Here is a 17714-nt window from a genome sequence, read left to right as displayed (position 1 = left end):
ACAATAAAAGTGGTAAAAAAAATTTGACCAAAATTAAATGGAGTGGACTTCCTTTCATTACAAGGGGGCTAAAATCTTGAGCTGACCGAGAATTTTGGAGGAGGAAATGGTTTAGATGGTTTAAAGAGCGAAGAAAATTGCTCTTCTCCCAATAGGAACTGCTCACTTCCACCAAAACTTCTGAAAATACCCCACATGACTTAATTATTACATGGGATAATTGAAGCTAAGACTGAAAAAAACCATTCTTTGTATTTATATTAAAAAATTAAAAAATATATTTAATGATTATCCTGGTCCAATCCCGGTTCAACCCCAGTTCGACCTACGTGAGTTAAATCACGTTGGAATACAAGCTACGTGACTTAAGTCATGTTTGATACATCAAATGTGATTTTTTTTTATTTTTTTTAAGCAAAAGATTATGGGGAGCAGAGGGGTCTCCTACTGCTTCACCCTAATTATATTAAAAGAAAGATAAAAGTACCCAAAAAAAAAAGGGGACATAAACCGAAACCCTCCAAGAAACAACAAAAAGAAAGACCAAAAGAGATAGAGCGAACTAAAAGCAAGAGGGACCACTATCCCTTAAAAACTAGCGAGGCGCTCAGTTGGAAGAACCAACCTCGAACCCTTTGCTAGCCTCAGTCATCGGCTTTGACTTTTTCTTATTTCTTGGAACCACCAATTGAAATTGATGATCAGCCAAATCATCGATCTCTTCATTCTGAGACATATTAGCCCATGAATCACTTAAGAAATTCATAGCTTGTTGGGCTGGAGTAGGAGCACTGATAATCCCTAAAACTTGCATATCATGAATAACATTTGCATTAAAATTTGACAAGTTAGGGTCCATCACCACTATGGACTTACCAAGATCTCTCAAAGGAAGTGAGTCTGCTACCACTTCCTCGTACAACTCTTCAAGAAGGACAACATCTCTCATTGGCTCTGCTACCACTTTCTCACACGACTCTTCAAGGAGGACAATATCGCTGAAAGGCGCAATAACCACTGTCTCTTTTGACCTAATCATATCAGTAATCAGAGGATCCTCTTCTACAACTTTACTACATTCTCCAGTGTTGTTTGGAGTTGATTCTGTATGAAGTGTGAGAACTTCATCAACCTTTTCTACTTCAAAACTAGATGTATTAGGCTTGGCAACATACTGCATTTTGTGCCCCTGAAGCTTTTGGAGTCTGAAACTTACAATTCTTAATAGAATGTCCAAATATCTTACATGAGTTACAAAAATTCTCATATTCAACGTCAACATAAAAATCAAAGCCATTCCTTTCAACAAGGATTCTGTCATGTAGGTGAGAGTTTAAATCTACTTCAATTAAAACTCTTGCAAAGTGACCAAAAGTTCTTTTCTTAGTCGCCTCATCAAGGGTCAAAGGATTTCCTAAAGCCCTTGCAATTTCAAACAAAGTTATGGGCTGCCAATATTCACGAGCAAGCCCATGAATGCGAACCCATGTTTGAGCGGTGGTTTCCTGCATTGTGAGTGGGTTAAAATCAGGAGTCCAAGAAAACGTCCTGAGCAAACCCAGTGAAAGATTCCAATATCCTACGGATCTTAGAGCACTTAATTCATCCAATGATGAAAATTCGAATTCAAAGTAACCTTTACCTAATGACGCCATGGACCATGGGGCATTTGTTTTCCAAAATTTGAAGATTATTGCCTTCAAATCTAACACGCGAACTGGGGTGGAACCCTTTGGAAGAGTGAATCTACCATACAACACATTTTGACAGTCTAAAACACCTGTCGAATTTTGATCTTCAGAGATTTTGATCGAGATTTGCTCACCTTTCCAACACAGTTTAGGTAACTGCGACGCATAAATAATGTGCGAGTTGGACAAGGCTTGAGCAAACGTCTTGGAAACCTTCGACTGTGATGCAGCCGTGACCTGCGCAAAACTGCAAGTTGAGACAGATTTTGGTGTATATTCGACCAAGCAAGGCCAAGGGCAGACAAATAGTGTTGCCGGAGAAGACATAGCAACCGAAATCTAAAACACAACAACAACGGTCTGTAACCAATCACATGTAACAAGATAACACCTAAACACAGATCAAATGTTGAAACAGCAGAACATGTATAAACCAAAATGAAAACCAACACAGAACCCAAACATACAGTCTTACAACATCAACAACAACAGCAGCAAACCCATAATCCGAAATCGAAAAATCAATCTAGATCCAAGAACACAGCTTCAAACCAAAACTCATGTCAAACGCCACGACTTAGAGAAACTGATACTCCAAATCGGGGGAGAAACAGAGTTGTGGTGGCAGCGACCACCGTGAGAAGCGGCCGGTTCAAACCCCTAATGGGTTACTGTTCATATTTTCCAATCGGGTTACTGTTCATCGCTATCTCTTTTTCCTTCTTTCACATCAAACATGTGAGTTAAGTCATGTGGCATGCATTTAAAATTCAGACAATACCTTATTTCTTCATTCTTCTTCATTGCACATCTAAAATCTTTAAAAACTCTCTTAAATCATCTAAATCCGCAATTTTTTCAAGTTTAAATTAACCAACACTCTAATAACAAGTAAGTTTCATAATCAAGTACCATTGATATTTTATGTTTATATGTTAATTTTTTCCTCTTAAATTAGAAATTTTTTAGTTTTAGGGTTTGTTTAAATTGTTTTTTTTTTTTTGTGTGTAAGAAATGATACAATGTTTATATGTAAATGACTTATGTTGCTTAAATGTTTTGATGTTTGCATGTTTATGTTGTAGTTTTTAGTTTTAGAGTTTATGTATAATTTGCACTCCAAGTGTTTGATGAAATGTTTGAATGAGTTTTTCATTGATTGTTTAATTTCTTATGGTGTAGATTTGAAATAATGGACAATTTGTTCAGCGCTCAAGTATGCTTCAATGGTGGAAAGCCTTATTTGTTTAAGGTTCGAGACGATGTCACGTTAAAAGAACTGAAGGGTCAACTGAATTAAATCAACCAAGGACTCAACCCCGCAGATAGAAGGAGGGTGGAAGACGTTCAATATGGACATCCCAGGATATTGCAGTCCAAGAAGATAATGCTCACAAATGACGACTGCGTGAGGATCACGTTCTCCGTATTTTGACAGCACAACATGTTCCCGAGGATTGAGATGGATGTTACATTGCTGAGATCACCTGAAGATATTCTCAAGAGTTTGACTCTGCCAGAAGATTATGTTTAGGGAGCATCATTATTATGCAATGTCATTATTTTGTTTGAATTTAAATTTAATTCATGGAAGTTTGTTGACAATGTTGGTATTAAAGTGTCTTATAGTTAGTGTAAAAGTTTGCAAGTCTCTTTGAAAACTCAAAAGAATGAAGAGAACACAACATGTATTTTACCAAATTAACTATATAGGTTTTTACATTGAATTCCTTCGTATAAGATGAGTGTGACGAACGTGAATGCATTTCTAAGATGTTGTTTTGTGCTTGATCATGCTCCTCTGTCAATTGAAACTTGTCAGTTGGCAGAGCAGTAGGCTTAAGTTTAAAAGAATGTATTGGAACGCATTCCTTTTTGTCATGACTCATCTTATATGAGGGAATTCGATGTGAGAACTTATATTGTTGATTTGGTAGAATACATGTGTTGTGTTCTCTTCATTCTTTTGAGTTTTTAAAGAGGCTTGCAAATTTTTACACTAAGTATAAGACATTTTAATACCAATATTTTGAGCAAACTTTCAAGAATTTAATTTAAAAATCCAATATCATGATGATACCGCATACTTATAAATGTAATGTGACGTAGATGAAATTAAAACTAAATAAAATTGTGTATTTTTGGAATTGATTTCGTTTACTTGTGTATTTTTAGATATGAATTGCTTTATTCATACATTTATTCTTCATGCAGGACAAACAAAATTGTTTCATTCAAGCATTCATTCATTCAGACAGAATTGAAAGTTATAGTACGCAACTTTATTCAAATTTATTCAAAGGAGCAAGGTTGTCAAAACCAGAATTTTGCTTCAAATTGAAAGGAGATAACAAAATCAAAATCATAAAATCGCAATCGAAATCGAAGATTTTACTCAAATAACTTTGTAGGATCGATTTGAGATAGCACAATAAAAAATCATAAAATCGCAATCGAAATCGAAAGTTCTACCAAAATGACTTAAAGTTAAAGCCAAGATGCTACATCAATTCACATGCACCAATTCTATGGGTCATCCCCCATCATATCAACACCTTCATCTTCATCAATCTCATCATTTCCTCCATCACCATCATCATCATCACTTGCATCACTTCCATTTTCACCTTCATTGTCTCTTTATTACTGAACGAAATAAAAGCTCGACGAAGATGATGACAAATGATGGTAAGGAAAGGGAAATGAATGAAACCGAGTTTAAAATTGACCCTATCAAAAAATGCCCAGGATCCTTCAAAATCGTGTAAAAGCCTGCGATTTTGTATTTCATGCGTTGTTGTTGCGATTTTACCACTGTTTTTGATTCTGCTGTCGATTTGGATCGAAGAGGGTGAGCAACATCGTAATTTTGACAACAATAATATGGAGTACGATACGACATGTATCGGTGTACACAACATTGAAAAATATGTTTACATTAACTTTATTTTTCAAATTTTTACAAGTGTCATGTCAGTGTTCATAGGAAATCTGAGAGATTTCATAGCTATTTTGTTAGATGTCGTAGCTATTTTGTTTCCTTCTTTTCATTCTATGATCTAAATTCCTAATTATGAAATTTTTTGCATTACAGCTCTAACACCCATTGACCAAGTGTCACTCCTATTACCAAGACCCTATACACAACTCCCCAATTTAGTTCTACTCTCCAAAATTAAGAATGTTATCCAGTATATAACACAGCTTACGAAGTTAATATATAATGTCTTTAAAAACTCTGAGATCCATATTCTGTCAGCTCTATGTCTCCCCTATAGAGCAAAGCTAGTTTGTTAAAAAAAGCTAGTTGGCAATAACAATTGATGAAGCAAAATCATAAAGCAATATAAAAAAAAACTAGGCTTAAATAGGTAAATGTCCCTGCAAGCGTTTTGATTTAGTTCATTAAAAAAAGTTCTTGGTTTTAGTCTTCGCAAAATAGAATAGGAGTATTTTGTTTGTTAAAAAAAAAAAATAGGAGTATTTTGTTTTGATTCTAGGTGTTTTGTTTTAGTCCTTGTAAAATCTATTCATATTTAAATTGATCTATATAATATTCATTTTAATCCTTATTTTGTGGGATCAAAATCAAATATTCTACCTATTACAATGACCAAATCCAATATAAATCCATTTTGCAAGGACTTAAACAAAATAACAAGGACCAAAATAAATAAGATAGATATTTGCAAGAATTAAAATAAAAAAAAATATTTTCACAAGGGTTAAAACCAATACAATTGATATTTGCAGAAATTATTTGCATTTTAAGCTTAAAAACTAACTTGATAAGAACCTTCAAAGTTCAAATGACTTATTTAATGCAGGCGTAGAGTTTTATTTTCTAGCCTTTCCTTTTCATCTGGTTGTTTCCACCAAATTTCCATAAAAGAATAAACAAAAGGAAAACTCCAACAACTTCAAGCAAAATTCCAAAGATGAGGGTTTCCTTGTTGACTTTCACAAATAGATCAACGCAAAACTTTTCCTATCATATACAGTCCTTACTTCTTGTTTGATGCACAACCACGCTGCATTTCTCACTGATCATACAAACCTGTAATTTGTGCTTAACTAAGACAGATGGCTGAAGCTGTGCTTGAAGTTGTGCTTAACAATTTGAGCTCACTCATTCAGAAAGAGATTGGCCTATTTCTTGGTTTCCAACAAGACTTTAATAGTCTTTCAAGCTTGCTCTCATCAATCAAGGCTACTCTTGAAGATGCTGAGGAGAAACAATTCAGTAATAGAGCTATCAAGGATTGGCTGCTTAAGCTTAAAGATACTGCTTACGTTCTTGATGACATCTTGGACGAGTGTGCTACTCAAGTATTGGAGCTGGAGCATGGAGGATTCCAGTGTGGACCATCACACAAGGTACAAAGCTCTTGCTTATCTTCTTTAAGTTCTAAGCATGTCGCTTTCCGTTACAAAATTGCTAAGAAAATGAAGAAGATAAGGGACAGATTGAATGAAATAGCCGAAGAAAGGAGTATGTTTCATTTGACTGAGATAGTCAAAGAGAAGAGAAGTGGAGTCCTTGACTGGCGCCAAACCACCTCAATCATTACTCAACCACGAATCTATGGAAGAGATGAAGAGAAGAATAAAATTGTGGAATTTTTGGTTGGTGATGCTTCTGTTTTAGTAGATTTACCAGTCTATCCAATTGTAGGTCTAGGTGGTTTGGGTAAAACAGCACTTGTCCAACTGATCTTTAATCATGAAAGGGTAGTCAACCACTTTGAGCTAAGAATTTGGGTATGTGTTTCAGAAGATTTTAGTTTGAAGAGAATGACAAAAGCCATCATAGAATCGGCTTCTGGCCATGCTTGCGAGGACCTAGATCTAGAGCCGTTGCAGAGAAAACTTTTAGATTTGCTAAAAGGAAAAAGGTATTTGCTAGTGCTGGATGATGTATGGGATGATGAACAAGAGAACTGGCAGAGGTTAAAATATGTATTGGCTTGTGGAGGCAAGGGTGCTTCAGTTTTGGTCACTACTCGTCTTCCAAAGGTTGCAGCAATAATGGGAACAGTGCCACCTCATGATTTATCATTGCTATCTGACAATGACTGTTTGGATTTGTTGAAACAAAGAGCCTTTGGACCAAATGATGAAGAACGGGAAGAACTCGTGGTCATAGGGAAAGAGATAGTAAAGAAATGTAGGGGAGTACCTCTTGCCGCAATGGCATTAGGAAGTCTCTTGCGTTTCAAAAGAGAGGAAATAGAGTGGCTCAATGTCAAGGAAAGCAAGCTATGGGATTTACAAGGTGAGAACTGCGTCATGCCTGCCTTAAGGTTAAGTTACTTGAATTTACCAGTTAAATTGAGACAATGTTTTTCCTTCTGTGCACTATTTCCCAAAGATGAAATAATAAACAAGAAGTTTTTGATTGACCTTTGGATGGCAAATGGTTTTCTTTCATCCAATGCTATGTTACAAACAGAAGATATTGGCAATGAGGTGTGGAATGAGTTATATTGGAGATCATTTTTTCAAGATATTGAGCATGATGGATTTGGAAAAATTCAAAAATTCAAAATGCACGACCTTGTACATGATCTTGCTCAATCCATTACAGAAGAGGTTAATTGTTGCATTACAGAGCCAAGTCCATCTAACAGAATCCGCCACCTCTCAATTTATGGTAGGAAATCAAGGGTAGTCGGTTCAATACAGTTGCAAGGGATCAAATCATTGAGGACCTTTTTAACACCTACATCCCATTGCTCACCACCTCAGGTACTAAAATGTTATTCTTTACGAGTACTTGACTTTCAACTACTTAAAGAGTTGTCATCTTCAATTTTTCGTTTAAAACATCTAAGATACTTGAATCTTTCTTGGGGTAAATTTGAGAGTCTTCCGAAATCCTTATGTAAGTTATTGAATTTAGTGATTTTAAAGTTAGACTATTGTCAAATCCTCAAAAGGTTGCCTGGTGGTTTGGTACAATTGAAGGCTCTTCAACATCTATCTTTGAACAACTGCTACTCACTATTAAGCTTGCCTCGGCATATAAGGATGTTGGATTCCTTAAATACTTTAACTCTATTTGTTGTTGGCAAGAAAAGAGGGTTTCTTTTGGAGGAACTAGGACAAATGAACCTTAAAGGAGATCTTTACATTAAGCACTTGGAGAGAGTTAAAAGTGTGATGAATGCCAAAGAAGCAAATATGTCGAGCAAGCACGTGAACAACTTGAAATTGTCATGGGGGAGAAATGAAGACTCCCAATTACAAGAAAATGTTGAGAAGATTCTTGAAGAGCTTCAACCTCATTCCCAACAACTTCAAAGTCTGGGAGTGGGAGGATATACAGGTGCCTATTTTCCACAATGGATGTCTAGTCCTTCTCTAAAATATTTAACTCAGTTAGAACTCGTGGATTGCAATAACTGTTTACACCTTCCACTCTTGGGGAAACTTTCTTCTCTTAATAGTCTAACAGTGTGTAACATGAGTCATTTAAAATACCTATATGAGGAGTCATACATTGGTGGAGTTGCAGGAGGTTACACAACAGTAAAAATTTTGATATTAGAGAAGTTGCCAGACCTGGTAAGGTTATCAAGGGAGGATAGAGATAACATATTTCCGTGCCTTTCAACACTTCAAATTACTGAATGTCCTATACTGTTGGGCTTGCCGTCCCTTCCATCTCTCAGTGATTTGCGTGTAATAGGGAAATGCAACCAACATTTACTTAGTTCAATTCACAAACAGCATAGTCTTGAAACCCTTTGTTTCAATGATAATAATGAAGAGCTAACTTGCTTTTCAGATGGGATGCTAAGAGACCTAACTTCTCTTAAGAGATTGAATATTAGGAGGTGCCAAATGTTCAACTTATCAGAAAGTTTTCAATACCTCACTTGTCTTGAAAAATTAGTGATTACAAGTTCCTCCAAAATTGAAGGTTTGCATGAGGCTTTACAACATATGACTTCCCTTAATTCTTTGCAATTGATAAATCTTCCAAATCTGGCATCCTTACCTGACTGGTTAGGAAACCTAGGTTTGCTTCAAGAATTAGACATTCTGCATTGTCCAAAGCTTACATGTCTTCCGATGAGCATTCAATGCCTTACTAGTCTGAAAAATTTGAGAATTTGCAGTTGCAGCGAGTTAGGGAAACAATGTAAAGAGAACACAGGTGAGGATTGGCAAAAAATTGCTCACATTCAATGCATTAAAGTACAGAACTGTAGAACGCCCTTTGGAGGAGGAAGAGGAGGCGAAGACGGAGGAGGATATTATGTATCTTCGCTATTTTGTTTTCAACACCAGTGAAAGAATATAGATTATAGCTGAGATTTAGTTATGTTCTTGTATTTCTACTTTAAGCATGTGTAAGTTAATTCTATTTATTTATTTTAAACTTTTGGTTTTATCTGTTTATAATGTATTTTGTCATTCCCCTCATTGTAACATATATTCATTGTAAAAGCATCACCCAAGTTCCTATTATGTTTCCTCTTCGACAAAGTTTGTATAAAAGCAACAAGATACATCCAAATATGTACTTGATCATCTTTTTTTCTTCTTCTTAAAAACAGGAAGAATATTTGACTTTGTAGAACAATCTCAAATAGGTTCCTGAGATTATGAGTATTTCAAAAAGATCCATGACTGTGTTAAACTATTAGGTTGGTCCAACCACTTATCATGAATTAAGTCCCAATATTTAAACAACTTACTAGCAATTTGGTTCCTAAGTTTATCCACTTACTATCAAATTAGTCCCTGACATATTCTCTGAATTGCTAATATGATTAAAATTCGACAGAGTTTGGGACCTTTATGAAATTTTCATAAAATCAAGGACCTATTTGACAGAGCCCTACAAATTTAGGACTAATTTGGTGGTTTACTCGAAGAATATTTATATTCTTAGCCTTGCTTTCTCTGTTGGAATTGGCGATCTTCTCTTTGGATAAGGCATTATAATGTTACTAGATTTTTTTTTGATAGAATAATGTTACTAGATATAATCAGTAACATTTTTCGTGATTTAGTAATATTTTCAAATGTTACTAAAGCTCAGTTATGTTGTATTATTAGTAACTCAATTTTTGTATTATCATACTCCATTTCATTCACCTTTTTCTCTGTCAAATCCCATTTTTCTTATGAGTCTCTCTTATTTACCTATATTTCTCTCCCCTCATCTGAGCTCCTTCACCTCTATGTGGTATGGTTATGCAAACCATGAAAGAGTTATTAATTGCCAACAGATTTTGGTGAGTTCCTGTGAAGTATGTACTTCTAGAATAATTTTTTCTCTCATCATAATCTTTTAATATAATTTTAGAATCTCAATCCTCACACAATGTTGTTTAAACTAGTAAAGAAACCGTGAGAAAAAAAGTTTTGTATGTATTAAATTTACACATCTTTATTTACATTTGACAAGTAAAGTAATGATAATGTCATTGTGGCTAATCATGTTAGGTAGAAAAACATTTATGATTCTTTCTTATGTACAACCAATGAGGAGCCATATACAATAATACATAACATGAATCATTCAGGAGAAGTGGATTTGAGTATCTTATCTGACATGATCTGCATTTAAAATGCTTCAAAAGTATACACTTCATGTTTTGATCATCTGAACTCAGTTTTATTCAATCTTGTGCAATATCTTCTATTAACTTCATGTTATAAATCCACAAACTTTTCGACTGCAGTCTTGCATATATACTAACCTCCTAATAATTCACGATCCATTTGTTTCGGGCATTAGTCTTAAATTCAAAGTGTTATCGGGCAAAGCACGTCGTTGACCTGTATAAAAGCACATGTCTAGTCCAAGTGCTGTTTGGAAGGAAGAAAATAGACATAAATATTAGTTGCTTTTATACTAAGTAAATAAAAATCCTTGATGGCCTACTCTCTGGGGCTAATTCTTATAGTATTCAAAGAAATAGTCAGTTATGATTTTGTTTTCTGAAAAGTAACTATAATTGATGATTCTTTAGTAATATTTTATGGTTAACAACTTCAGCTGTGGATATGTTATTAGAAAAAGTGGAAAATGTGAAGAGTAATACGATATTAAAAACAAAAGATATACAAAATAAAGTGGGAGAATATGATTATAGTGCTTCCTTTACGTTAATTAATTGTTAAATTAAAACCCTTAATGTGTAGAAAACCATCTTTAGCATCTATACCCAACTAAATATTGTTTCACCAGTAATCCTTTCCTTGATGGTTGAGAAATCTTGCCTTGCTTCACAAATTGTTCCAATAATATTGATTATATTATTTTGGTTGCCAACTTTTGTTCATAATATAAAAGGACGTAAAACTTGTCATTTTGAATCATCACGCATCAACAATACAACCTCACTAACATTTTCATTTTGCAATTCAGAGTTTAAGAGATGGCTGAGGCTGTCCTTGAAGTTGTACTTGGTAATTTGAGCGAACTCATTCGAAAGGAGCTTGGCCTATTTCTCGGTTCTGATCAAGAGTTTAACAGGCTGGCCAGCGTGCTGACAACAATCAAGGCTACACTTGAAGATGCTGAGGAGAAACAATTCACTGACAGTACTGGTGCTGTCAAGAATTGGCTGCTAAAACTCAAAGACGCTGCTTACATCCTTGACGACCTCTTGGACAAGTGTGCTACTGAATCATTGGAGATGGAGTACCTAGGATTCAACTGTGGACTAGCAGACAAGGTATGTTAGAATGTTATGAAATATCTTATAGTATCTTTCGTATTCTTTTGAAATAATGATAGTCGAAATCAAAAGCAACATATTTTGATTTTGTTGTGAATTCCGTACAAAATCACACCAATACAAAGTATGATGTGTGGAGCAAAGGAAAGTAGTAACCACTAACAAAGTGGGTGCAAGCAATAATCAACAATAACAACACCTAGATCTAATCTAGGAAACAAAGTGAAAAGCATAAAACACAAGCACAAGATAAAAGGAGAGGGAAGAGGAAAACAAAGACACCAAAGAGATTGTTCACCCAGTTCGGTCCAAACTTGACCTACTCTGGAGGAGAGATTGAACTCTCCAATCCACTATCAATGAGTTCTTACAAAAGAGATACAAAAGAGTTACAAGAAATTAGATTTGACAAGTTCACAAAGAACAACCCTAATTTCTACCCTTTTTCCAATCTCACCAAGACACTCAATGATTTTCACTCACCAAGGTGTTTACCATGTTTCCCAACCCAAGAGAAGCTCTAATCAAAGACTCTAAACCCTAGAGTTACTCCCTTTGATTTCCCAAGTTTCTCTCTCTTCCAACTCTCTTCAAAATCTGCACAAGAACACTTAAATACTAGCTCTCCACTAATAAAATCGTGTCACGATTGGAGCGTACGTCCCAATGTACGACCAGTCCTTATCATGGAAACTTAACGAGCAAGTTTGCAAATCGTGTCACGATTCCTCAAGATCGTGTCACAATTTGGCACCTTGCAAACCAGCTCACGACATCACAAAATCGTGTCACGATGCCAAATTCGTGTCACGATTTCTCTGTTCTTTCAGACCACAAATTTGAAGCCAAATCTCAACATTTCTCCACCTTGACTTCTAATTTGGTGGTGATGTCACTTTAACCATCAACCACCAATCCCCCTTTTCTTTTCCCTTGCATTCAACTATACCAAGTTGCTCCACAAGACTACACCAAACCACCTTCAACCACGGAACGTCTCCCGCTTCCTCGAAGATCACCTTGCATCCGATCACCCTTGGTCTTTTTAGGTAATCACACAAGCCACACCATACATTCTTCAAACCCCGGAGTACCTTCCGTCCTCATGAAGAATTCACATGCTCACAACTAGAGCATAAACACCCAAAGTCTCCATAGTCATACCATTCCCGGTGTCATCAACTCCACCTTAAGTTGAGCTTTCTCTACCTCAACTTCCAAATGAGTACTTCCACTATGCTTCCACCTTGCCACTCCACCTCAAAGGTTGATCATGAGTATTCTCACCACCGCCTCTCCAGGCTGATGTTGAGTGTTTAACGTCTCTCCAGACGAACCACACTCTACAAGGAATCAATACCAAGGTGAGAACCCTCACCTTCATCTTCCTCCCAACAACTCACCACCAAAGCACCCGCATCTCCGTACTCCTCGGACACAACTTGTGCGGAGCTCTCATTGTCCTCCGGACAATCCCTCTTGAAGTGACCCAACTTGTGACACTTAAAGCACTTATACTTATCCTTGTTACCGCTCTTTGAGCTTCCTCGGTTACCTCTACCTCCACCATTTCCTTTTGAAACACTAAGGCCTTCATTGTCTTCATCCGCTCTCAAGTCCTTGGACTTGGTCAACTCCTTGGTTCTTAAAGCCGCTTGAACTTCTTCCAAGGTGACAGTGCCTTCTTTGCCATAGAGCATGGTATCCTTAAAGGATTCAAATGATCTCGGTAGCGCACACAACAAGAGTATAGCCTTGTCTTCGTCCTCAAGTTGCACCTCAATGTTCTCCAAATCATCAAGGATTTTGTTGAACTCCGCCAATTGCTCCATCACGGTCTTTTACTCCACCATCTTGAATGAGTAGAGTTGTTGCTTAAGGAATTGCCTATGAGCCAAAGACTTGGTCATATACAACGATTCCAACTTTGATCATATCGATTCCGCGGTTGGTTCCTTCGCGACATCCCTCAAAACTTAGAGTTACTCCCTTTGATTTTCCAAGTTTCTCTCTCTTCCAACTCTCTTCAAAATCTGCACAAGAATACTTAAATACTAGCCCTCCACTGATAAAATCGTGTCACGATTGGAGCGTACGTCCCAAGGTACGACCGGTCCTTATCATGGAAACTTAACGAGCAAGTTTGCAAATCGTGTCACGATTCCTCAAGATCGTGTCACGATTTGGCACCCTGCAAACCAGCTCACGGCATCACAAAATCGTGTCACGATGTCAAATTCGTGTCACGATTTCTCTGTTCTTCCAGACCACAAATTTGAAGCCAAATCTCAACAGATTTGAACCACCAAAAGAATTGAAGCTTAACCTGTTCAATTAAATAATGTAACTGCTCTTCCTTATGCTGAAATATTTGTCTATTACTCTCTTTCCATATGACCCAAACCGCAGATATATAATATTAAGAGCCTAACAGACACTTTTCAAATAGCCCCCAATCCTCCAAACTGCACTAAATGATCCAATAAATTCCCATGTGGAACCAAGGAAAAGACTAGCCAACTTGAAACAAGAGACCAAATTCTACCATAAAAATCAAATTTAACAAAAAGGATATAGTATTACATATGTCCCCCACACCATAACCAAAAAATAAATATGCCTCCACCAAAGATTGCATCAACGCATTTAAGCCTTCCGGCGCTAACAAAAACAAAAAATGAGGAGAAAGAGGATCTCCTTGACGAAGGCCTCTTTCCATTTTAAATTCATCTGTCGGGCTGCCATTCACAAGTATTGGTGCCGACGGTGTAGTTACACATTCTAAAATCCACTTACGCCATAGAGTCGTAAAATTCATTTTAATCATCACAACTTTTAAGTAGCTCCAATTTACTAAATCATATGCTTTCCCAAAATCAACATTGAAAAGTAATAAATTTTTCTTTAGCTTACATGCATCATCCACAATCTCATTTGCAATAAGAATACCATCAAGAATTTATTGTTTTTTGATAAAAGTTGATTGGGCCGAAAAAATAACACTCCTTAACCTGTTAGCAAGCACTTTCGATAAAATTTTATACAAGCAACCCACCAAATAAATTGGTCAAAAATCCGCCAACCGCTGAGGGCTCTCAACTTTAGCTATCAAAGCTATGAAAGTACTATTAATACTTTTTGTTAATTTACCGTTACAATGAAATTCAGCAAAAAAAAAATGCAGCAACTCATCCTTTAGGATATCCCAAAAATCTTTAACAAAGCCAAGATTAATTCCATCCGATCCTAGGACTCTTGAAACTGTCACAATCTCATACTGCTTGCTTTATCTCCTCTAAAGGAAAAGGATTAATTAAATCTAACCCTTCAACCCCTGTGATCGATTTAAAAGGAAGATTATCAATCCTAGGTCGATTCACCATAGTTGACTAAGAATACGTCTGAAAATGTTGGAAAACTGCATCACGCACACCAACAACTCAATCAACCTGAACACCATTAACATGAATCGTATGACAACGTTAGATCTCCTCCATGATGACATAATACCGTGGAAAAATTTAGAATTAACATCTCCCTCTCTCAACCAATTTAATCTAAAATTTTGCCACTGGATACTATAATTTAACTTAGATAAAGAAAGATATCAACCAATAAAGACTGAAGCTCTTCCATCTCCAAGTCGTGGTCCTCCCCTTTAACATCTAATAGAGAAATATGCTCTTTAGCCCCATGAATTCTTCCTTCTAAATTTTGAGTATGATTCTGATGCCAAGTTTTCAAGCTTCCATTGATCAATTTAAATTTTTCCTTCAAGACATATTCATCCCACCCTTCGACTTGAAAGGATAGCCACTTTGTTAACAAAATCCTTATACCCTGGTAAGTCAGCCCAACATTTCAACATCCTTTGCGGTCTAGGGTCCCCAATTCTCTTCATCAATCATCAAAACTATCGGACAATGGTCAGATATATACCTCTAGGAAGGGCCACCTGAATGCAATTCGGCCAGCGCTGACACCAAGGTTCGGATAACAAAAATCGGTCAAGATGACTCATCGACAAACCATCCCCACGATATTAGGTGAACCTTCGACCACACAGCGCAATATCAATAAGATAATTCTTCGTAATGAAATGTTTAAAGTGAGAGTAATCTTCAAAACGGCCACCCGACACTATACTTCTTCTCTCCTCTGTTGAACGAACTGCATTAAAATCGCCCGTCACACACCAAGCAGCCTCACTATCGCTCGTTATCAAATCACCCAATCTAATCCATAATAACTGCCTACTCCCACTATCACACGGGGCATAAACATTTGCTAAGGCAAACTCAGAATCATTCTTATTAAACCACCCTTTAACAACCAAAACATTCTCAAAACTCAGAGTATCTTACATAATTAGTTTCTACGATCAAATTATAATTTAATAGTATAATAATTAGAGTACCTCATAGGATTATATTTTGTATTACATATTTTTATTATGATTTGTTTTTGGTTTATGATTAGTATTTAGTCTTCTGTATTAAGCTACAATGCACTCAGTATCAACAATGTTCATGGCTCTTATTATTTCATCTCTCCCTTTTATCTAAAATATCACAATTTCAACATGGTATCTAGAGCTTGGTTCGATCCTACTTGAGAATCAAATAATTTTTTCTCACCCTTATTTACTTGAGAATCAAATAACTGTGCAACTGTTTTGCATGTTTCTTGGTGCTCTATATATGTCTTGTTAGTGTGAATTTCTTTTTGGTCCAGTTTTAAAAAAAAATATTGAATATTTGAGATTGGTTCGTTAGCATTATGTATGTTAAGTATGCAGTCATATGTCAAGTCACACAGTCAGTTCCAAGTTGTTCGTTGATCATTTGTCCAATTCACTCTTGTACCAATGTGTTTTCTTCCTTTTCTCAATTTCAACTCCAATCATTGGTCTCGGCACACGATTAATAGTCTTTGCCCTTTCGTAGTCCCTTCGTTCAACCAACGTCAATGTTTAGTCGTTGGCACCAGCCGTTGATGACATGTCCCACATAAGTTGTTTTATTTTCTACACTTTGGGTGCAATTTGTGAAAGTTTATTGTGGTTCTCATACTACTTGGTTTGATTTGATCTTATATGTTATAGGGTATATTTCTAACAAGCTTAAAGCTTAGTAAGCTTTAACTTGAGGAGATGTGTTAGAATACTATAAAAAAATATCTTTTGTTTTCTATAAAAAATTTATAATGTTAGAGTATCTCACATTATTAGATTTTATATTACTATTCTATAATTAGTTATCTATTTATGATTGATCTATGTATCCCCATAAATAGGGATTAGTATTTAGTATTTTGCATCAAGCTACTATTCAGTCAGCATCAATAATATTCAAGGTACTTTCTATTTTTTCTCTTCCTTTTATCTAAAATCTCACAACGTCAACAGGTGCGAAGATCTTTCTTATCCTCTTTTCATCCAAAGCATGTTGCTTTTCGTTACAAACTTGCTAAGAAATGATGAGGATAAGAGTGAAGTTAGATGGAATCGCCGAAGAAAGGAAGTTTCATTTACCGGAGATGGTTAGAGAGAGAAAAGTTGGTGTTCAAGACTGGCGCCAAACCACCTCAATATTACCTCAACCGTTAGTCTATGGAAGAGAAAAAGAAAAGGATAAAATCGTGGACTTTTTGGTTGGTGATGCATATGAATTGGAGGACTTATCTGTCTATCCAATAGTAGGCCTAGGGGGACTGGGTAAAACAACACTTGCCCAACTCGTCTTTAATAACGAGAGGGTAGTCAACCACTTTGAATTAAGAATTTGGGTGATTGTTTCTGAAGATTTCAGTCTCAAAAGAATGGCAAAAGCTATCATAACTTCAATATCTGGGGAGGCCTATGGAGGTGAGGATTTGGATCTAGAGCTACTACAAAAAAGACTTCAAGTTCTACTTCGAAGAAAAAGATATTTGCTTGTTTTGGATGACTTGTGGAACCAAAAACAAGAGTATTGGCTGAGATTGAAATTTCTATTGGCTTGTGGTGGAAAGGGTACTTCAATTTTGGTCACTACTCGTCTTTTAAATGTAGCCAAAATCATGGGGACAGTGCCTCCTCATGAATTATCTAGGCTATCTGATAAAGACTGTTGGGAATTGTTTAGGCAACGAGCGTTTGGACCAAATGAGGCAGAAGATGAAAAGCTTGTGGTCATAGGAAAGGAGATACTAAAAAAGTGTGTGTGAGTCCCTCTTGCGGCAATAGCACTAGGAAGTCTTTTGCGGTTTAAAAGAGAAGAAAAAGAGTGGCTCTATGTGAAGGAAAGTAAGCTATGGAGTTTAGAAGGTGAAGATTACGTCA

General features: G+C 36.2%; 2 protein-coding genes across 5 annotated transcripts; both read left to right on the top strand.

Annotated features, from left to right (window-relative positions):
• The first annotated feature begins 5467 nt into the window (after window positions 1–5467).
• Window positions 5468–9218, top strand: LOC11427709 (putative disease resistance protein RGA3). 4 transcript variants are annotated; one of them, XM_039834828.1, is made up of 2 exons: window positions 5468–7439; window positions 7631–7951. In XM_039834828.1, exons 1-2 carry the CDS (start codon window positions 5775–5777, stop codon window positions 7808–7810), a joined length of 1845 nt encoding a protein of 614 aa, XP_039690762.1. In that variant the 5' UTR covers window positions 5468–5774; the 3' UTR covers window positions 7811–7951. The 4 variants fall into 4 exon arrangements, with proteins under 4 accessions (XP_039690762.1, XP_024640288.1, XP_024640289.1 ...); XM_024784520.2 differs by lacking the exon at window positions 7631–7951 and adding an exon at window positions 8816–8976 and having other exon boundaries at window positions 5469–7439; XM_024784521.2 differs by lacking the exon at window positions 7631–7951 and adding an exon at window positions 8482–8638 and having other exon boundaries at window positions 5469–7439.
• Window positions 9219–11294: 2076 nt separating this feature from the next.
• LOC120580528 (disease resistance protein RGA2) lies at window positions 11295–17634 on the top strand. The gene is made up of 2 exons (XM_039834252.1): window positions 11295–11389; window positions 16800–17634. Exon 2 carries the CDS (start codon window positions 16868–16870, stop codon window positions 17597–17599), a length of 732 nt encoding a protein of 243 aa, XP_039690186.1. The 5' UTR covers window positions 11295–11389; window positions 16800–16867; the 3' UTR covers window positions 17600–17634.
• Window positions 17635–17714: the final 80 nt, after the last annotated feature.

This window comes from Medicago truncatula, chromosome 5 (genome assembly GCF_003473485.1).
Source record: "Medicago truncatula cultivar Jemalong A17 chromosome 5, MtrunA17r5.0-ANR, whole genome shotgun sequence".
Taxonomy (NCBI): Eukaryota; Viridiplantae; Streptophyta; class Magnoliopsida; order Fabales; family Fabaceae; genus Medicago; species Medicago truncatula.
The sequence above is the reverse complement of the archived record's forward strand: the minus strand, read 5'-3'. Positions and strand labels throughout refer to the sequence as shown.